The 22,657-nt window shown below is 45.4% G+C and overlaps 1 protein-coding gene across 1 annotated transcript; it reads left to right on the forward strand.

Moving 5' to 3' along the window:
- The first annotated feature begins 17,302 nt into the window (after positions 1 to 17,302).
- Positions 17,303 to 17,983, forward strand: TMEM74B (transmembrane protein 74B). The gene has a single exon (XM_044299683.1). The coding sequence runs from the start codon at positions 17,303 to 17,305 to the stop codon at positions 17,981 to 17,983; it is 681 nt and encodes a 226-aa protein (XP_044155618.1).
- The last annotated feature ends 4,674 nt before the right edge of the window (positions 17,984 to 22,657 follow it).

A 22,657-nucleotide genomic window follows, 5' to 3' on the forward strand; every position in this document is an offset into this window, starting at 1 on the left:
ATCAAGGAAGACCCACGGACGAAAAAACGGTCACGGATCACGGACCTACGGACCCCGTTTTTGCGGACCATGAAAATAAACTGTCTTGTGCATAAGGCCTTAGGCGCATGCAGCTAGTGTAGTGATTAGTGTAAAGCATAGCGAAGGTATTGTGTTGTTGTTATATAAAGGTATAAATAGGCGGAGTCATCACTAGACGGCTCCTCCTATTTATGAATATTAATTATCGATATTCGCATAATACTGGCGATTAATATTCCCCCTTTACAAGCATAAAACAGGGTCAGTGTCTACCTGCTTCCACCTCAGAGGATCACACAAATGTGTTTACAGTCACTCCAATAACTGTAGAATGGTAGAACATGTCCTATTCTTGTCCGCTTTGTGGACAAGGATTGGACATTTCTACAGAAGTTAAAAAAATAAATGGTGGCATGCACTCGGCTGGGATCTGTCTTTTGCGGATCCGCCATTTACAGACAATAAAACACTTACGACCGTGTACATGAGACCTAATATGTATATTTACTCATATTCCTATGTAGACCTACAGCCTGTCCACCTCATGCTGTGAGTAGAGACTGTATCTCTAGACCTCCATACATTTCCATGGGATTAAGTGATTTGCTTGTGTGAAGATTGGTGCTTATCTTATTAAACAATACAAGGGCCCAGTTAACCCAACATCTGGTATTAGCATAATTGAATTGGATGAAACAATAGATGTTCCTATCACCACACAGCCTCACAGATTCAGCGGAGCCGAAAGTCATCCTTTATCAAATACAGAAGGATCAGAACAATATGGGATACAACTGTGAGCCAGCTCTACATATAATGGAATACAGCACCACATACCTCTTACTTCCAGTAACATCTCTTGTCATGTAGATCTTCTCTTTCCTCTTCTCCTCTGTTTTCCCCAGACCACCATGACTAATTCTTTCAGCCGCATCTTGTCTCTACAGAGTTTGTTACACAGACATGTTAGATTTCTCATAATTGTGGTCATTTATCAAACTGGTGTAACGTAGAACTGGTTTAGTTGCCCATAGCAACTACTCAGATTCCACCTTTCATTTTCAAAAGGAGCTGTTTAAAATGAATAGTGGAATCTGATTGGCTGCTATGCGCAACTAAGCCAGTTCTACGTTACACCAGTTTGATAAATGACCCCCAAATGTCCCTATAGTGTCTACAGCAATTATATTGTCCCCTAGAGTGCCCCCAGTAATAATAACACCCTATATTGTGCTCCAGGTAATAATGCCTAAATAATGTCCCCTAATATGTCCCTGTAATATAAATGCCCCTATAGTTCCTACCCAATAGCAACATTCCTCACACTACCCCCATATAGTAGTTTGCCCCCACAGTATTAATTTCTCCACATTTCCCACACAGTAATAATTCCCCCCACGGTAGTAATTTTCCCCCACACTTCCCCCACAGTGTTAATTTCTCCCACACTTGTAATTTGTCTCTACGTAGTAGTTTGCTCCACATGTAGTAGTTTGCCCCCCCACTGTCCCTTCAGTAATATTCTCCTGTGCCCCCCAGTAATGTCCCCCAAAATTGGCACACCCCAAAAATTTATAAAAGCTAATACTTACCTGTGTCCCAGTCACCGCTCACTCGTAGATGGTAGGCAGGTGCGCTGTGCACACACGTAAGTGTGCTGCATCCGGGCACAGGCGCGCGATGACGTCATCACCCCCGCCTGCCCCGGGATTTTACTACCGCATAGGCTTCAGGCCTGAAGCCTATAGTGGTGATCGGGGGGCAGGGAACTATGCGCTCCCGTGCCATGCCGTAGTTTGGGTCAGCGTTGGGCCCCCCAGTGATGCCGGGCCCGGGGCTACAGACCCAAATGCCCCAATTGTAATCCGCCACTGCCTGGAATGCTGAAGGTCGCTTACCCCTGTTCTAATAAGCCGAATGGCATACGCCTGTCTAATTTTCTGGCCCAAAAAAAAACTAGCTTGATAAATGTGCCCCAATCTGCGCCTGTTTTCTAGAGTAAAAAAATCGGTTTATTTTGTAAGTTTTATTTACCAACTGATTTTGCGCTTGTTTAGGAGGCATTTGCGCGATGTTTGTCTAATTCTTATTTTGAGATAATTTTTTGAGTTGTCTTTGTTTTGTGCCTTATTTCCTATGGTTTTATGTTGGTGCGCCTGAATAAGGCACATAAACAGTCTTATTTATACTTCACTCCTCTGACCAAGCTTATCATTCCCATCTGTTTGGAGGGGGAATTGCGCAATTTTTTTAGTATTGAAAGGGATAGAGTTGCAACTTTTTTCTAGTCATTTGCGCATTTTTTTTATGCGCAAACCAGTGAGATAAGTCTTAGTAAATATGAACCTGTCTTACAAGAAAACTATAGGTCAGTCCCTGGCTGAAGTAGTTTTTCATCCACATTTACCACCTTGAAATGTCAGTAAAAGGCCTTATGCACATGACTCATTGACTTTAAATTCGGAAAATGCACCGTTTGTCATCCGCGTCCGTGATCCGTGTTTCCTGTCCGTCAAAAAAATAGGACCTGTCCTATTTTTTTGACGGACAACGGTTTGCGGACCCATTCAAGTCAAAGGGTCCGTGAAAAAACACGGAGGCACACAAGATTCTCATCCGCGTCCATGATCCGTGTCCGTAGTCTACTTTCGCACAGACTGATCCGCAGATCAGCTTTTTAGATCTGAGTTTTCACATCGTGAAAACTCAGATCTGACTGTATATTCTAACACAGAGGCGTTCCCATGGTGATGGGACGCTTCAAGTTAGAATATATTAAGAATTGTGCACATAACTGCCCCCTGCTGCCTGGCAGCACCCGATCTCTTACAGGGGGCTGTGATCCGCACAATTAACCTCTCAGGTGCCGCACCTGAGGGGTTAATGGACTTTTAAGATTCTGTAAATGCGCCCTCTCAAGTGCCCAGGGCGGCGTCTCAATCGTCTGAGCCCCAGGCAGCACCTCCTCAAAGGCTCATAACCCCGCCCTCCGTGTGCCTCTGCCCGCCCGTTTACTCTCCTCCTCTCTCCTTTTCCACTGCGACTGCGCGTTCAAATTCGTAGCGGGCGCAGAGGAAAAGGAGAAAGGAGAGTAAACGGGCGGGCAGAGGCACACGGAGGGCGGGGTTATGAGCCGTTGAGGAGGTGCTGCCTGGGGCTCAGACAATTGAGACACCGCCCTGGGCACTTGAGAGGGCGCATTTACAGAATCCTTAGGCCTAGTTCACACGTCAGTGTTTGGTCAGTGATTTCCATCAGTGATTGTGAGCCAAAAACCAGGATTGGAGCCACCACAGAGATAAGGTGTAATGGAAAGATCTGCACCTGCTCTGTGTTTTTGATCTGTACCTGGTTTTGGCTCACAATCACTGATGAAAGTCACTGATCAAATCACTGAAGTGTGAACTAGGCCTTAAAGTTCATTTTTGGCTGAAAGAAAACTCCATTAGATACAACAAAGGTACCGTTTTTAAGTTCTCGGTGGCACATATAACGCTATTTGATCAGTCTAATATGCTCAAATGTGGTGACAGACTCCCTTTAAGGCTAATGACGGTCGGATAGCCACCGTACTGAACCCTGACTCATTCATTTCAATGGGTACATACACATGAACATTGTTTTTCACTGACCATCTGTCTGTTCAGGAAAAATCGGAGCATGTTCTATCGTCATCCGTTTTTCACGCAGGACTGATCAATTCATGTCAATGGATCATTGAAAAAAACATGATAGTTTTTCACTGACTGTTGATGCAATCCTGAAAAAAATAATTATGAAACATTGGGGGTCATTTACTAAGAATGGCTTTTTACACCGGTCTTATATTCCCCCTGCTCTGCCGTAGTACACTTGTGTACACTTTGCTTTTTCTTCCGTGCTGAAATTGAGCTGCGCTATTTTGCTTCAGTATTTGTAAGACAAAACCAGGAATGGGTCCAAAACACAAAAGAGGCACAAATCTCGTCATTATACTTTTTCTCTGTAGATTCCCGTTCTGATTTTGGCTTCACATGGCCGTTGCTCAGCCGTTTCGTGCATTGGGGACCACTATTTGCGGTCCCCAATACACGGGCAACATCCGTGCAGCTGCCACAGACGGATCCAGACCCATTTAACTTGAAAGGGTCTGTGAACCGCCCGCACCACAAAAAACATGTTCTATTTTTTGCAGTGCAATGGCACGGAGAGAAACCCCACGGAAGCACACCTGCTTTTAGGCTCACAGCACTTCATGAATTAGAACAGACGTACTGCTATTAGTCTGACCTCTAGTGGATCTTTATCAGTACGACAGGTTCATATTCACGAAGACTAGTCTAATTAGTATGCGCATGAAAATGTGGCACAAGTAAACCGAAATTAGGAGCACGTCTCCATGAAAGTAGGCAAAATGTGGCACAACTTACTACTCCAAACAGATGAAGAAATATACGCCAGCCCTGGAGTGGAGTAGAAATTAGTTTGTGACTAAGGCTACTTTCACACCAGCATTTTTGCTGGATCCGTCATGGATCAGCAAAAAAGCTTCTGTCACAATAATCCAATCCGTTAAGAACGCATCCAGTTGTATTATCTCTAAAATAGCCAAGACGGATCGGTCTCTAAAACCATTGTAAGTCAATAGGGGACAGATCCGTTTTCTATTGTGTCCCCATTGACTTACAAAAACACTGCTTGCAGCGCTATTCTGTCCGTGATGGGGACGCAACCAAACGGAATGGAATGCATTCTGGTGCACTCCGTTTTTGTTCAGTTCAGTTTTGTCCCCATTGACAATGAATGGGGACAAAACGGAAGAGTTTGCCTCCGCTATTGAGACCCTATGACAAGGGAAAGCGCAGATGTAAAAGTAGCCTAAATCAGGGACAAAATAAGGAGCAGCTTCATAAATAGGTCTGAACATTGGCGTAAAAATTTCTGAATTAGTCTAAAATAAATTGAACTAGGTGGACGAGGTACAAATGCCTCCATAACAGGCAAATTTTCAAGACTAAATGTGACCAAAAAAATAAAAAATAAGACTGTCTAAAGCAGCATTTTTACGCCTAAAAACCGGCGCAGACACTATAATAAGTGTGCCCAACTGTGTGAAAAAAGACTCATGCACACGACCGTTGTTGTGTCCCGTGTCCGTTGTTCAGTTTTCCGTGATTTTCTGCGCACCCATTGACTTTCAATGGGTCCGTGGAAAACTCGGCTAATGCACCGTTTGTCATCCGCGTCCGTGATCCGTGTTTCCAGTCCATAAAAAAAAAATATGACCTGTCCCATTCAAGTCAATGGGTCCGTGAAAAAACACGGAGGCGCACAAGATTGTCATCCGCGTTGCGCGTCTGCGCCCGTTTTTTTCCTATCGTTTGCATGGCAAACTTGACTTAGATTTTTTTTTACTTTCCTTTATGTCTGGTGATCCACCAAAAATAAAGGAAGACACACGGAAACAAAAACGAAACACGGATCACGGAACAACGGAACCCTATTTTGCGGACCGAGAAAAACAACTGTCGTGTGCATGAGGCCTAAGACTGTGGCTACATGATGACATGTGCTGAAGAAAAACCTACTGTCATCCAACTATCCGAAAACACAGCCAAATCAAAGAAAACTTGCAGACAAGTCTCAGTCGCATGCACCTTGCATTGTGGCCTTTAATGGTAAAGTCACGCACAACTTGCGACCAAAAATACAACAATATTGAATTTTGACCCCTGGACAATCAGTAGATGCGATGCTATTGCGTTCCCCATGGACTTTTTCAGGAATATGGTTTATTTGCAGGGACATCTTCAATATGAAAAGTCATTTATTAAGCATTTTAGTCCCCTATATCTGGCGGTGGATCCGCCAAAGTTATGAGGAGGCGAGGGGCAGTCTAAATATAAGCCAGCTTCCTATCTTTCATATAATTAGACAATTTTCTACACCTAAAACAGGCGTAGAAAATGATGAATGAGACCCGCCCACACCACACCCACTTTTTTATGCCTGTGAGCTGGGAAAAGTCACAGATTGCGGAGCAACTAACCGCTGCGCTTAAATCTGTGCTTGAAATATGGCTAATATAGGCGCATTTTAGGATAATTAATGACCCCCGTAGTTTCCAGGTATGTCTGATACAGTCTTTGATTGATGGCAGCCATTTTTGTCCATTTTAATTTCACTTTTACTACGAGCTGACATAAGTCCTTTATATTGTGGCTGGTTGACATGTTGGTGCTGTCACAGTTCAGATTCAGAGGCTAAAAGGTAAAAATGACAATAACCCCTTCAACCCCGGGCCATTTTTTACCTTCCTGACCAGGCCATTTTTTGGAAATCTGACACGTCACTGTATGTGGTAATTTTAGAACGCTTTTACTTATCCAAGCCATTCTGAGACTGTTCTCTTGTGACATATTGTACCTCATGACAGTGGTCATGTGTCGATGTGTTCCACATTTATTTATAAAAAAAATCCAAAATTTACAAAAAAAATTGAAAATTTAGCAATTTTCAAAATTTTAATTTCTCTGCTTTTAAGGCTACATACACACGAACGTTGTTTGTTTCCGTGTCCGTTCAGTTTTTTTGCAGATAGGATGTAGACCTATTCATTTCAATGGGTACGCAAAAAATGCGGACAGAACACTGTGTGCTATCCGCATCCGTATGTCCGTTCCGTAGCCCCGCAAAAAAAAAAATCTAACCTGTCCTATTCTTGTCCGTTTTAGGCATTGTTACAATGAATCTGGAAAAAAAAAAACGGATGGCATGCAGATTTTATCAGTTTTTTTGTGTGGACTGCAAAACACATACGACTGTGTGCATGTAGCCTTAGGCCTCTTTCACACTTGCGTTGTCCGGATCCGGCCTGTACTCCACTTGCCGGAATTACACGCCGGATCCGGAAAAACGCAAGTGTACTGAAAGCATTTGAAGACGGATCCGTCTTCAAAATGCTTTCAGTGTTACTATGGCACCCAGGACGCTATTAAAGTCCTGGTTGCCATAGTAGGAGCGGGGAGCGGTATACTTACAGTCCGCGCGGCTCCCGGGGCGCTCCAGAGTGACGTCAGAGCGCCCCATGCGCATGGATGACGTGCCATGCGATCACGTGATCCATGCGCTTGGGGCGCCCTGACGTCACTCTGGAGCGCCCCGGGAGCCGCACGGACGGTAAGTATGCTGCTCCCCGCTACACTTTACCATGGCTGCCAGGACTTTAGCGTCCCGGCAGCCATGGTAACCATTGAGAAAAAGCTAAACGTCGTATCCGGCAATGCGCCGAAACGACGTTTAGCTTAAGGCCGGATCCGGATCAATGCTTTTCAATGGGCATTCATTCCGGATCCGGCCTTGCGGCAAGTCTTCAGGATTTTTGCCCGGAGCAAAAAGCGCAGCATGCTGCGGTATTTTCTCCGGCCAAAAAACGTTCCGTTCCGGAACTGAAGACATCCTGATGCATCCTGAACGGATTTCACTCCATTCAGAATGCATGGGGATAATCCTGATCGGGATTCTTCCGGCATAGAGCCCCGACGACGGAAGACAAGAACGCAGGTGTGAAAGAGCCCTAAGACAGATAGTGATACCACATAAAATAGTTATTACTTAACATCCCCCATATGTCTACTTTATGTTGGCATCAAACTCCCAAAAATGGACCCCATTTTGCAAACTATAGGATAAGGTGACAGTTTTTTTTATCTCTCGGTAGTACGCTTTTTGTGAGGCAAGGTAACCAAAAAAATTCTGTTTTTCATGCTTTTATTTTTTTTTGTACAGCGTTCACCTGACAGGATAGATCATGTGATATTTTTATACAGCCAGTTGATACAGAGGCAATGATACTAAATATGTGTATTTACTAAATATGTGTTTATTTGTTTCAGTTTTACACAATAAAAGCATTTTTGACAAAAAAAAAATCATGTTTTTTTTGTCTCCATTTTCTGAAAGCCATCAAGTGTCTGGTTATTTTCCTTGAGGGCTTGTATTAGATTTATAATAAACAAAGAAAAAAAAAATCAAACAGCAACACATTCTCCATTGGTTGTGCAGCTCAGTCCCATTCACTTGACAGCTGCGTTACCAGACATGGCCTATGAACAAGAGTACAAAAAGGGGGTCAGTCAGCACATCCCGATGCCTTTTGGTCTTTTTTTCTCTATGAAATGAGTGGCGCTGTTTCTGGGAGAGAAAAAAACAGACTCAGGAAGATACGTCCCTTGTAAAGTTGTGTACTAGGGGACCGAATTTCTTCTCAGGACCATTTGTAAAGTCGATGGAGATCCGTTTTCCTTACGATCATTCAGGCTTATATCCTCAGATGCGGAACGACCTCTGACTCCATGTGACTCCTGAATAGGGCGCACACTTGACCAGTATGTAGATTCAAGCCTGTACTCCCGGATCCTTGTATGTAGGTCCCTCAACTGTGCCAGCAGCCTCTGGTCCTGGATACGCATCTCAGACTAGGACAAACAAATAGGGGCAATTATTGCCCCCACAAGGTGTAAAAGAATGAGGCTGTTGAAAGTCACTCAACTCTGTGATGATGGTGGTTATAGTTAGTGAGTGTGGTACAAGACAATTAGATCCAACCAGCTAAAATAGTATAGATCATTAATTAATCAAAACTGATTGCCGATATTCGCTTGTGTGTGCTTTCTATAGTCCCTGCATCCTCACCCTCTGCCTTTCTATAGTCCCTGCATCCTCACCCTCTGACTTTCTATAGTCCCTGCATCCTCACCCTCTGACTTTCTATAGTCCCTGCATCCTCACCCTCTGCATCTATAGTCCCTGCATCCTCACCCTCTGCATCTATAGTCCCTGCATCCTCACCCTCTGCTTTCTATAGTCCCTGCATCCTTACCCTCTGCCTTTCTATAGTCCCTGCATCCTCACCCTCTGCCTTTCTTTAGTCCCTGCATCCTCACCCTCTGACTTTCTATAGTCCCTGCATCCTCACCCTCTGCATCTATAGTCCCTGCATCCTCACCCTCTGCATCTATAGTCCCTGCATCCTCACCCTCTGCTTTCTATAGTCCCTGCATCCTCACCCTCTGACTTTCTATAGTCCCTGCATCCTCACCCTCTGACTTTCTATAGTCCCTGCATCCTCACCCTCTGCATCTATAGTCCCTGCATCCTCACCCTCTGCATCTATAGTCCCTGCATCCTCACACTCTGCTTTCTATAGTCCCTGCATCCTTACCCTCTGCCTTTCTATAGTCCCTGCATCCTCACCCTCTGCCTTTCTATAGTCCCTGCATCCTCACCCTCTGACTTTCTATAGTCCCTGCATCCTCACCCTCTGCATCTATAGTCCCTGCATCCTCACCCTCTGCATCTATAGTCCCTGCATCCTCACCCTCTGCTTTCTATAGTCCCTGCATCCTTACCCTCTGCCTTTCTATAGTCCCTGCATCCTCACCCTCTGCCTTTCTTTAGTCCCTGCATCCTCACCCTCTGACTTTCTATAGTCCCTGCATCCTCACCCTCTGCATCTATAGTCCCTGCATCCTCACCCTCTGCTTTCTATAGTCCCTGCATCCTCACCCTCTGACTTTCTATAGTCCCTGCATCCTCACCCTCTGACTTTCTATAGTCCCTGCATCCTCACCCTCTGCATCTATAGTCCCTGCATCCTCACCCTCTGCATCTATAGTCCCTGCATCCTCACACTCTGCTTTCTATAGTCCCTGCATCCTTACCCTCTGCCTTTCTATAGTCCCTGCATCCTCACCCTCTGCCTTTCTATAGTCCCTGCATCCTCACCCTCTGACTTTCTATAGTCCCTGCATCCTCACCCTCTGCATCTATAGTCCCTGCATCCTCACCCTCTGCCTTTCTATAGTCCCTGCATCCTCACCCTCTGCCTTTCTATAGTCCCTGCATCCTCACCCTCTGCATCTATAGTCCCTGTATCCTCACCCTCTGCCTTTTCTATAGTCCCTGTATCCTCACCCTTTGCTTTCTATAGTCCCTACATCCTCACCCTCTGCCTTTCTATAGTCCTTGCATCCTCACCCTCTGACTTTCTATAATCCCCGCATCCTGCCCCCTGCCTTTCTATAGTCCCTGTATTGTCACCCTCTGCTTTCTATAGTCCCTGCATCCTCACCCTCTGCCTTTCTACAGTCCCTGTATTGTAACCCTGTGCCTTTCTATAGTCCCTGCATCCTCACCCTCTGCCTTTCTATAGTCCCTGTATTGTAACCCTGTGCCTTTCTATAGTCCCTGTATTGTCACTCTCCGCCTTTCTTCAGTCCCTGCATCCTCACCCTCTGCCTTTCTATAGTCCCAGTATCCTCACCCTCTGCTTTCTTTAGTCCCTGCATCCTCACCCTCTGCCTTTCTATAGTTTCGGTATCCTCACCCTCTGCCTTTCTATAGTCCCAGCATCCTCACCCTCTGCTTTCTATAGTCCTTTCATCCTCACCCCCTGCTTTCTATAATCCCTGTATTGTCACGCTCTGCTTTCCATAATGCCTACTCTCAGTGTCTGCTTTCTATAATCCTTGCATTTCACCCTCTACTATCTATATTTCCTGCATTCTCACCCTTTGTGTAGTGCCTGCATTCCGAGCATCTGCATTCTCTGATTCCTGCTTTATCAGTTTCTGCTTTCTATAGTTCCTGCAGTGTCATCTGCATTCTCATCATTTGCTTTGTGTAGTCCCTACATTCTAAACCTCTGCTTTCTATAGTCCCCTCACTCTCAGCCTCTGCTTTGTATAATCCCTGCACTCTTAGTCTCTGCTTTCTATAATCCCTGCTTTGTATAATCCTTGCATTTCACCCTCTGCCTTTCTATAGTCCCTGCATTCTCAGCCTCTTCTTTCTATAGTCCCTGCATTCTCAGCCTCTTCTTTCTATAGTCCCTGCATTCTCAGCCTCTTCTTTCTATAGTCCCTGCATTCTCAGCCTCTTCTTTCTATAGTGCCTGTATTCTCAGCCTCTTATTCCTATAGTCCCTGCATTCTCAGCCTCTTCTTTCTACACCGCCTGCATTCTCAGCCTCATTTGTCTATACTGCCTGCATTATCATCTTCTTCTTTCTATAGTCCCAGCATCCTCACCCTCTGCTTTCTATAGTCCCTGCATCCTCGCCCTCTGCCTTTCTATAGTCCCAGCATTCTCCGCCTTTCTATAGTCCCTGTATTGTCACGCTCTGCTTTCCATAATGCCTACACTCAGTCTCTGCTTTCTATAATCCTTGCATTGTCACCCTCTACTATCTATATTTCCTGCATTCTCACCCTTTGTGTGTAGTGCCTGCATTCCGAGCATCTGCATTCTCTGATGCCTGCTTTCTTAATTTCTGCTTTCTATAGTTCCTGTAGTGTCACCCTCTTTTTTTCTATAGTCCCGGCATTCTCATCATTTGCTTTGTGTAGTCCCTACATTCTAAACCTCTGCTTTCTATAGTCCCCTCACTCTCAGCCTCTGCTTTGTATAATCCTCGCATTTCACCCTCTGCCTTTCTATAGTCCCTGCATTCTCAGCCTCTTCTTCCTATAGTCCCTGCATTCTCAGCCTCTTCTTCCTATAGTCCCTGCATTCTCAGCCACTTATTTTTATACTGCCTGTATTCTCAGCCTCTATTGTCTATACTGCCTGTATTCTCAGCCTCTATTGTCTATACTGCCTGTATTCTCAGCCTCTATTGTCTATACTGCCTGCATTCTCAGCCTCTTCTTTCTATAGTGCCTGTATTCTCAGCCTCTTCTTCCTACAGTCCCTGCATTATCATCTTTTTATTTCTATAGTTCCTGCATCCTCAGCCTCTTTTGTCCATACTGCCTGCATTCTCAGCCTCTTCTTTCTATACTGCCTGTATTCTCAGCCTCTTTTGTCTATACTGCCTGCATTCTCAGCCTCTTCTTTCTATAGTCCCTGCATTCTCAGCCTCTTCTTTCTATAATGCTTGCATTATCATCTTTCTATTTCTATACTGTCTGCATTCTCTGCCTCTTTTGTCTATAGTCCCTGCATTATCATATTATTTCTATTGTCCCTGCATTCTCAGCCTCTTCTTTCTATAGTCTCTGCATTCTCAGCCTCTTCTTTCTATACTGCCTGCATGCTCAGCCTCTTCTTTCTATACTGCCTGCATTCTCAGCCTCTTCTTTCTATACTGCCTGCATGCTCAGCCTCTGTGCAGCCTCCCAATCTGCCTCCTATGAGGCCTCCCCTCCTCCACACCAGGCAGCTGTGTACAGGGATAGGACGGGCTGTGTATAATCTCCCCACCATCAGAGGCATGAAATGTGATTGCAGCAGCATGAGATGGTGGATGACCCATCCCCAGCACTAATCTTACCAGCTCCCTCCTCAGCCAGGACAGGGCGGGTCCCAGGGGCATCTCCATAATGCAATATGTCCCACTCTGCCAATCCCGAACGCCAAGGTGCCCACCCTAGTGTTGGCATGGCATCTGTAGAGGGTGCAGATGCATTTACTGAATAAACAAAACGCTACCAAAAAAACCCAGCTGGTTAGTATTGCCAACCCATGCCCAAACTGCAGTGGGGGTGTTTTAAGATGGCGTTGCCTGTTCTTGGCAGTACTGCAAACACTGTCCGCTGGAGGGCGCTGTGACTGCTGTCTCCTCCCACATGGTCTATGATGGAGACGATCATGTATTGGGTCACTCATTAGCAGCTATAACATAGCGCACGTCTCTGAATACAAACTGCCTGCCGGTGCCACATGCAGAGAGGTGGCCCCTGGGACTGGCACTGAATGTCGGGGAGCCCCTGGGTGCGCACAGGTCAGTGTCTGCTGCTGCTGAGGCGCCTCTTTGTGTAGGAGCCTGGCATTCTGGATGACAGGGAGAAGTTGCAGCTTTTGTCTACGACTAGTAGGGTGTCTTCTGTGTGGGTGCTCACAGGGGTGGGGGGGTCACAGGGACCCTGGGAGGGAGTCATAGCAATGCTATTCCTGGATGGTGCTATGTATAGCTGAATGCATATGGTGTGTGCCTCTGTGTCACTGCAGTGTGGAGGCTCCTTGTTGCTGGGAGGGCTGTGTGGTGCTGAATGGACAGCTCCTCCGCTGATCTCTATGGGCTGGAATGCCAGGCTGCCATCCTGGTGCCCCAGGCTTTATTACTGGAATATGTATTTCATTTCTGCTATGCAAAAATTCAAAAAACCACCAGATTTAGGGATGGCTGCTAGATTGTAACAGGGTTGCACAGCTCAGATGTGGTGTTCTGCTCTTAGGACATGAAAGAGGACCTGCTACCTCTCCTGTTGTAGTATCTACTTGTGTCCCTCTTGTGAAAACAATTCTGGAGCATGACTATAGGTAGGTCTGGTCCTCTATTACTACTACTAGAAGATTTTGAATAAAAGCACAATGTGGCGTCCTTGCACAGGCTGACACTGGCACCACTGATTGGACAGTATCAGACTGTGAAGGGTGTGTGGACGGGTCATATCCTTTATTCATAAACTTCTAACAGGACTAATAGAGGAATGATACACCCTACAGTCCTACGAATAGACGTTACAGAATTGTTATTACATGGAGGATTTTTATCATTGCGTAGTACTCATTTTGAGCTAAAAATCATTTTTTAAATTGGTCTTTATAAAAAATATTCATGGTTAACTGTTTGACTCGCTGTGCGAATGGTACTTGCACTTTTGCTTTGTGCAGGCCATGTAATAAACCTTATCTCTAAATTACTAAAATGTCAAACACTTATTTAAGCCACATTCCTATCAGTAAGATAAGAATTGAGCTATAATGAGTGCTTGGGAGGTCAGAGATCGAAAGCCATCAGCTGAGCTGCCTGACGGAACAGCGTGAAAATTCAGAGCCTGCTACTCGAGAATCTCAAGGCTGCACAGAGACAGGGGTTCAAATGTTTTACTAAAGGCCAAGTGAAAAAAAATGCTGTTTAGCTCAAAGAGAGTACAATGAAAAAATAATTTAAAAAAATTGTCTGCAAAGGTGTACTAATGTAATTGAGCGGAGATTGACAAAGTATAAACTTCTAGTAGTTCTTGGTCAATGAGAACACAATTACGTTGGTGTGGCCTTAGTTTTGGGTTCTGCAGCAGGGTATGTTGAGGCAGGGTCACATTACTACTAGGTGACATCTCCCCTTGCTGTAATACAGATGCTGGGTTTCCTCCTGTGGTATGTCACTAAGCTCTTTACACTTGGACGCAAGGTGGTTGTTGGCTGCTTTGCATGGGAGATCCGTTGTCCCATTCAGTCCCAGATCTTCTCAATGGGGTAGAGATCTAGCGACCAACCTGGGTAGGGAGATGCTGGATACCATGAAGAGCACATTGTGTAGTGCGGGCAGTGTGTGGGCAGGCGTTATCATTTTGGAACACCACGTCTCCTGAGTTAAAACAGGCGGTAGGACTGGTTCTACAGTGTTCTGGACATACCAAAAGGCTGCTCAATGTACCCTGCACAAAAACCAGTCAGGAACAGCCATGGTAGCTACTAGCTAATGTCATCCCACACAAGATACAACACATACCTGGTGTTGGTCCTGTGTTTCTGCACCTTATGAATATCAGTGGGGTGCTCTCTAACCCTCCTATGAACTCTGATGTGGTCATCAATGGCAAACAGTAGTCTTCAGTGATGAAAGCAGGTTCTACCTTGGTACTAATAACAGCCACATGTGAATTAGCAGGAGGGATGGAGAGCACCCACTGCCATCATGCATAGTGTGGAGTGTCATGGTGTTCATGTGCTCTTCAGGGTGTCCAGCAGCTCCCCTGGACAGCTCCATCGAAAGATCTCACTCCCATCGAGAAAGTCTGGGCCTGGATGGGGTAACAGATCTCCCATGCACAGCAGCCAAAAACCACCTTGGCTGAATTGCAAAACGGAAAGGATTACACATGGTCGTGTGAATTTACCCTAATTCACACGTCCATAAGTGTTTTGCCGAAAAACACGGACACTGGCAATGTGCATTCCGCAATTTGCGGACCACACATCGCTGGCACTATAATAGAAAATGCCTAATCTTGTCCGCAATTGCGGACAAGAATAGGACATATTCTATTTTTTGGCAGAAACGGAAGCACGGTTGCGGAAGTGCGGATCCGCAAATGCGGACAGCACATTACGGCCCCATTGAAAATGAATGGGTCTGCATCCGTTCCGCAAAATTGCGGAACGGATACGGACCCATTTTGTGGACGTGTGAATGGACCCTTAGGCCTCATGCACACAACCGTTGTGTTCTGTTCCGCAAAATGGGGTTCCATTGTTCCGTGATCTGTTTTTGTTTTCGTGTGTCTTCCTTTATTTTTGGAGGACCACCATAATAAAGTAAGGTAAAAAAAAGTCTAAGGGCTCATGCACACGACCGTATGGTTTTTTCAGTGTTTTGCGTTCCGTTTTTTTACGGATCCGTTGTTCCGTTTTTTGTTTCCGTTGTGTTTCCGTTTCCTTTCTGTTTTTCTGTATGCCATATACATTATACAGTAATTACATAGAAAAAATTGGTCTGGGCATAACATTTTTAATAGAAGGTTCCGCAAAAATGGAACAGATACGGAAGACATACGAATGCATTTCCGTATGTGTTCCGTTTTTTTTGCGGACCCATTGACTTGAATGGAGCCAAGCACCGTGATTTGCGGACAAGAATAGGACATGTTCTATCTTTTCACGGTACGGAAATACGGAAATACTGAAATGGAATGCACACGGAGACACTTCAGTTTTTTTTTGCTGAACCATTGAAATGAATGGTTCAGTATATGTATCGCATACTGAACTAAAAAAACGGCCAGTATACTGAACGCAAAATACTGTTGTGTGCATGAGCCCTAAGACAGGTTTGCCGTGGAAATGATAGGAATAAAACGGACGCACGGACGTGGATGACAATTTTGTGTGTCTCCGTGTTTTTTACCAGTCCCATTGACTTGAATGGGTCCGTGAACCTTTTTCCGCGGACAAGAATAGGACAGGTTATATTTTTTTGACGGACTGGAACCGCGGATCACGGACGCGGATGGCAAATGGTGCACTATCCGCATTTTCAACGGCTCCATAGAACTGAATGGGTCCGCACCTGAAACGCTAAAATCGGCGGAACGGACGCGGAGACAAACAACGGTCGTGTGCATGAGGCCTTAATGTGACCCTGCCTCAACATATACCCTGCTGCAGAACCCAAAATAAAGGTGCACCACCTTCGTTGTGTGATCATTGATCAAACACCACTAGCAGTTTATACTTTGTCAATCTCATCTCAATCACATTAAGTTTACCAGGTGTTCTTTTTATATATTCCGGTACTGTATATCAGATTGGGCCAGGATTTGCAGCTATAATATAGCCACCTGAATGAGGCCTATAGGTGGTTTTAGATGTAATATAGCCGTACTAAATGTGCACATATTACAGATGTGTGGGTCTGGCCTAACAGTGTGCAGCAAGCCACTTACCATGTTCTGCACACTGACCCCCAGATACAAAAGACCCTACCAAAAAGAACTGGTTCTTGTCCTGCTTGACACTTTTTTCACACATGAAAGTGGGCTTGGCCATCTTTTGTCAACGACAAAGTTACTAACATTTTAGCCAGTTTTTGGCCCAATTAAAACCAACTTGACTTTGATATGAAAATGTGTTTAAAGGGGTTGTCCAGGCTCTGAACCTGGACATACCCACAATTTCACCCAGGCAGCTCCAAGCTCTCCTTTGCCCTTTGCTGAATCGCGCAGGGCAAAGGCATTTTCAGGAGTTCCAGTGAGGAACCAGGCTCTCCCTAGGGCTGCCAGGCGGAGGCTTCCGCCCAGAAGTGAGCCCGGGGATGTCACTGGCACTGATGGGCGGGCTTTAGCGCTCCCCCAGCCTGTAAAACTACTAGGGTAGCGCTAAAGCCCGCCCATCAGAGCTGGTGACGTCACCAAACACAATGCTGGGTGGAAGCTTCTGCTCAGTAGTGTATTATTGTAAATAAAAGAAACTTGCCCTGCGCAATCCAGCGGATGGCAAGTGAGAGCATCGAAGGATGTCATGCTCCAATGCTAACCTCAGAGGGGCTGCATGGGTGAAAATTTGGGTATGTTCGGATTCAGATCTGAACCCAGACAACCCCTTTAATTTCTAGCAAGGTGTGCCAAATCTCTCACAATATGTGCCATTATACCACTATAGTAAATTTGTCGCTTCTTGAGATTGTCTAAGGATAAGTATATCTGCCCCAGTGTTTCTAAACTATCACTTTTCTTGCCAAATTTTACAGTCTGAAGAAGTTCTGCATGATCAGGATGAACAGACCTAGAATCCATAAATGGCTTCTTCAAACACCTTGGAGCTAGGAGATGTCAGTACAAGACATGGAGCAGATGACCACATCTATCTCGGGAGCTCAGCTACAATCAGAGGATTTGAGAACCCATCCTATGAAGAGATTGGGGAAACCGCCTTTGGCCAAGAGTCACAGGACGTCCAGGGTTTGAGCCCTTTGTCTGAGGTTAGGGGGTGGGCTGCAAAAGAGAATGGATCTCCTCACTCTGAGGACAGTCGAGACGCAGAGTCAGGAACACACTCTGTGGATTATGGTTTTATCTGTTCGCTGGTCTTGTTGGTGTGTGGCATAGTGCTCGTGGCGGTGGCGTACACTATACCACGGGAAGTCCGAGTCAGCCCAGATTCTGTGTCCGCACGAGAGATGGAGAGGTTGGAATTGTTCTATGCACGTCTTAGCTCACACCTAGACAAGTGCATCATTGCGGGGTTAGGATTACTTACTTTAGGAGGAACACTCCTCTCATTGCTCCTTATGGTTTCCATATGTAAGGGTGAGCTGTACCGCAGGAGGAAATTTACCACATCCAGAGGACCAAGGACAAAATATGGCTCCCTCAATTTAAGAATGAGACAAGTGACTACAGAGGGTGGGCAGGTGCTGGTAGAACATGAAGTTCTTGAAATGACAAACAATGTTAACCAGTATCAACAGGAGTCTTGAATGTACCAGTATCACTTACAGTATGTATGCTGGAATGTGAGGGGTTAAAAGTCTCAGATGAGCAAATTTTCTGGTATGGCGGTATTAATGTTTAATGAGGTCAGATTATTCCCGTCCTGAGAGGTTCCTCCTGTTTCAGTCTTAGGAGGGTTGAGGAGGAAGGGTGACAACACTGCAGAAGAAGCATGTCAATCTATAGCCTGAACTCACTGTAATGGAACTGCAAATTCCAGCATGCCAAACCTCATGCACATGACCGCACCTGTCTTGTGGTCCACAAACCGCGGATCTGCAGAACATGGATACCGGCCATGTGCGCCCCACACTCTCCTATTCTACTATTGTAGCACTGTCTATTTTTGTCTTCAAAAAGGACAAGAATAGGAAATATTCTATCGTTTTTGTGGGGCAGCAGCAGGAACATACGCATTTTTTGCGGCCCCACTAAAATGAAAGGGGCTAAATCTGATCTGAAAAAAAAACGTGTATCAAATGCGGAAATAAGTGACAGTGGTGTCCATGAGGCCTAGGGAGAATGTTCTGTTGCCTGGTCCCCGTCACACTAAAGCTGGCTATTCACATTAGGTCTATGCTGGCTGACCATCTAATGTGTTTGGCGTGCTCCCTACTACTCGTCACTGATGGTTGATGTCAGGTAAGACAAGGATGGGGTATGTTGGATTTCAACTGCCTGATCCTTTTGTTCTTGGCGAGATAACCTGCTGACATAGGTACAGTATATGGTAGCGGCTTTCTTCCCTCTCTGCATTCACTACACATGCATGCTTGGCTATGCTGAGCGAGTATATGCATGGGAGGATCAGGGGAGCTGGACAAGTTACCTCATGTGTGTGGCCAGCTTAACAGACCAGAGGGTTGGATTTGTCCGGTTTCATGATATTGATGGCCTATCCTCATGGTAGTTCATCAATATCAGATCTTTGGGGGTCCAACTTTCGGCTCCACCATGCTCAGCTGTTTGAAGGGCTGCTGCACTCGCGCGTGACCAGTGCGTTCTCTTCAATATTTACCTGCATGCCAGCCGCTTTGTAGCAGTGGTACAGGGTATTTACAGCTTATGTGCCATTCAGGCGAGCGCTGGACTAGTACCAATCGGGTATTGATGACCGATCCTGATGATATGTCATCGAGATGAAACTGCATACCCCTTTTAATAATAGTTGGGGGGGGGGGGATTATTGTTCTTAAACATCCTGCATCATTTAGGAGTCATTTATGGTGAGTTTACACTCTACAGTTTCTCATGCAATACAATTATGTAGAATGACCAATAACTATTGCTGCCATTTTTGAGTCCTGATTCAAAGGGCATGATTCTGCCCGTATAACAGACGTATGTGGACTTCCTGTCGGTGTCCCTGGTGCATCCATGTTTTCCCAGACCCGCTCACTTAATTGAATGAGTCTTGGGAAAAAAAGAAGAACGGCAGATGATGTGACTTTCTCGGGGCTTATGAATTGCCCCATTTACTTTTAATGGGTCCGTGTGCTTTACTGGTGCAGTCATAAAAGCACAAAAACTCCACAGGCAGCACAAATCCATTAGGTGTATTCACATATGGTTCCACGGAAGCGTGCACTACTTTGGTCCAATTTCTGGACCGAACACGCCCATCAGTGGGTCTGTGAAAACCACATGATACCATCCATTTGTAGCCCAATTTTCATTGACCCATTACATAGAAAAATGTCTACAAATTTTGTAAAATGGTGAATAAAAGAAAAAGAAAAGAAAAATGGTCCATGTGGACATGTGAATAAGCCCTAATAGTGGATTCAGTCGTAATCAGAGGGAGATGCAGGATCTGTTTACGATTAGTTTACTTATACTAGATCATACTGTGCAGATGGAAGAATTTATGAGAATGTACTACACCTCCCATCCTCTCAAATGTAAGGCTAGGGCTACACAACGACATTTGTTGCGCGACAATTTTAATAATAATAGTCTATGGTGTCTCACTGCAACATGCTGCGGCACTACAGTAGCAAAAAAATTGTTGCGTCGCAGTATGTCACAGTGCGACTCCATAGACTATCATTCTAAGAATTGTCACGCGACAAATGTCGTCGTGTAGCCCTAGCCTTACATCTGACAGGATGTAGACTATCATTATAAAAATTGCCGTGCAACATCAATGTCGTCCGACACATGTTGCAGTGTAGTTGTGCCCTATGTGTCACGCGACTTATTGCCGTCGTGTAGCCCTAGCCTAATAATATCACTGGCTTCTTAACCGCAGAAAAATCAAGATGAAACCATTCCATATACCGTATTTTGCAGAGGTTGCACTTGCGGTTGCAGAGAACATACCAATGACACCACAAAGGCTGGTGGTACACAATGGCAAAAGTAGTGCACTGGGGGTCATTCATCGTAGCTCTACGCCACTTTTCTAGCATAAAAAAGTCCCACATTTTGTCACACGTGCTGCTTTGCACCACAATGTTTGACTTTTTAGACTTTTCTGACACCCTTGCCACCATTCAAAAAAGTGGGTGGGAAAAAGCGGCCTGCGGGCAGGATCTCAGTAGTCTGTAACAAAATGTATGCCGCCAGAAAACTGACGCACATTACACCAGAAATCTACTTTAGCTCCTGGCTGAAGTAGATTTCCGTTCTGGCGCATGGTTGCAGCTCTTGATAAATTAGTCGGATCTTCCTCCAGCAGAGTTTTTACCAAGAATGGCATGTGAGACGCCGGTCTTTAGTAAATGACCCCCCGTGCAGGGCTTGAGGGGACGGAGCGTGACAACAGTGCTGACTTTGGTGGTTTTGATCTCTGGATCATGCACCCCCACATCAGACCTGGAGTGCTGTTGTGCTATTTGAACCAAGCTGGGAAAATGAACTATCAAAGGGGTTTTCCGGGAGTTTTAGGGTACTTTCACACTAGCGTTATTTTTTTCCGGCACAGAGTTCCGTCCTAGGGGCTCAATACCGGAAAAGAACTGATCAGTTTTATCCTAATGCATTCTGAATGGAGAGCAATCTGTTCAGGATGCATCATGATGTCTTCAGTTCAGTATTTTTGCCTTTTCAGGACAGAGATAATACCACAGCATGCTGCGGTTTTATCTCAGTCCAAAATTCTGGAATTTTTTCCCATTAAAATGCATTATTGCCGGATCCGGACCCGAGTGTTCTGGCAAAATGGATCCGGATGACACCGCAGATACAGATCCGGCATTTCATGCATTTGTCATACGGATCAGGATCCTGATCTGTCTGACAAACGACATCAGGTGGCATAAGTTTTGACGACTGATGACTATCCTCTGGATAGGATTCCTAGGCAATGTGACGTAACATTCATTGGTCATACCGTCTAGGCGCAGCTCAACCCCTTTGAAGTGAATGGGACTGAGCTGCGATACCAGGCACAGCCGCCATACAAAGTACAAAGCTGTGCTTGGTTTGCAGAGAGAAGGCTCAGTGCTACCGCGAGTGCCGGTTCCTTCTCAAACAGCTGATTGGCTCCAGTCCCGGGTGTAGGACTCCCACCGATCAGATACTGATGTCCTTCTCCTGATAGGTCATCAGTAAAGAACTCCCAGAGAACCCCTTTAAAAACGACATGCCCACCAGAAACTTCAATGCAGGGTGCAGCAACTAGGATACGTGTGTAGTAAAACTACCTCTTTGATTGCTCTGAAAGGCACAAGTCATCCTGGGATCTGTAGTGCCACAGGCTGCATAGGAGTAGCTACAATATTTCTGTAACTATAAAGAAAGAACACAGCCACTATGGTGGTGTGAATCCTGAGTGCTTGAATTTCAGAGAACAGTCAGGTCAAATTTACTGTGATGCTTCAATTTGTTAGAAAGATTAAAGGGGTAGTCTAACTTAGAAACCCCATTTCCATATACTCTATTAGTAAATTATGGGGGGTCCTCCAGCCGGGATCCTCCTCCTCTCGCTTTGGAGCACATGTCCTGCATAACACAAACCCTTTAATATAAATGGTCAATGTGTAATACTTCATATTCCCTGTGGTGGCGCCACAAGAAAATTAACACCTATAACCAAAGTTCCCCATAGATTACAGCTGAATGCTGGGGGTTCCAGCAGGTGGACAGTTCGTGATCTGCCTAATGTCAAGGGACCCTTTAATCAAGTAGAGACTCTGGCTAAAGGGGAGAGCCCTTTAACAGACACCAATTCTCTTTAACACTGCATTTTCTTAGATCAGCTGGACCTCTCACCTTGTGCACCCATTGATCAGTTGTTTCAGGCAGCTGCGGCACCATTAACTATACTGTGGACAAAGTGAGAGCTGACAGATCTGTACACCGCATAGTGGTCATGCTGTTGTACTGCAGCTCCCATTCTGGATGTTAAGGCACCAGAAACTGCACAATGTACGGAGCCTTCTGCTTCCGCTCCATATACTGTATAGTAGGAGAGGTCATCAGTATCTGATCCGGTATGCTCTACAGCCTGCTCACCAGCACAGCATTGTACGTTGTATAGCAATTGGGCTTGGTATTGCAGCTCAGCCCCATTCACTTGAATAGGACCGAGTTGCACTTCGGCCACGTAACATCACTGGCCTATGAAGAAGTCGTAGTGCTCACAGGATTGCCGTGGCCTTTTCAAACAGCTGCTTGGCGGGGGGTGTTGGACCCGGATTAGATATTGATGACCTTTT

This window comes from Bufo gargarizans, chromosome 6 (genome assembly GCF_014858855.1).
Source record: "Bufo gargarizans isolate SCDJY-AF-19 chromosome 6, ASM1485885v1, whole genome shotgun sequence".
NCBI lineage: Eukaryota > Metazoa > Chordata > Amphibia > Anura > Bufonidae > Bufo > Bufo gargarizans.

Excerpts from the sequence above, each read along its gene's own strand:
- TMEM74B (XM_044299683.1), top strand. The coding sequence starts at position 17,303 with ATGGCTTCTTCAAACACCTTGGAGCTAGGAGATGTCAGTACAAGACAT.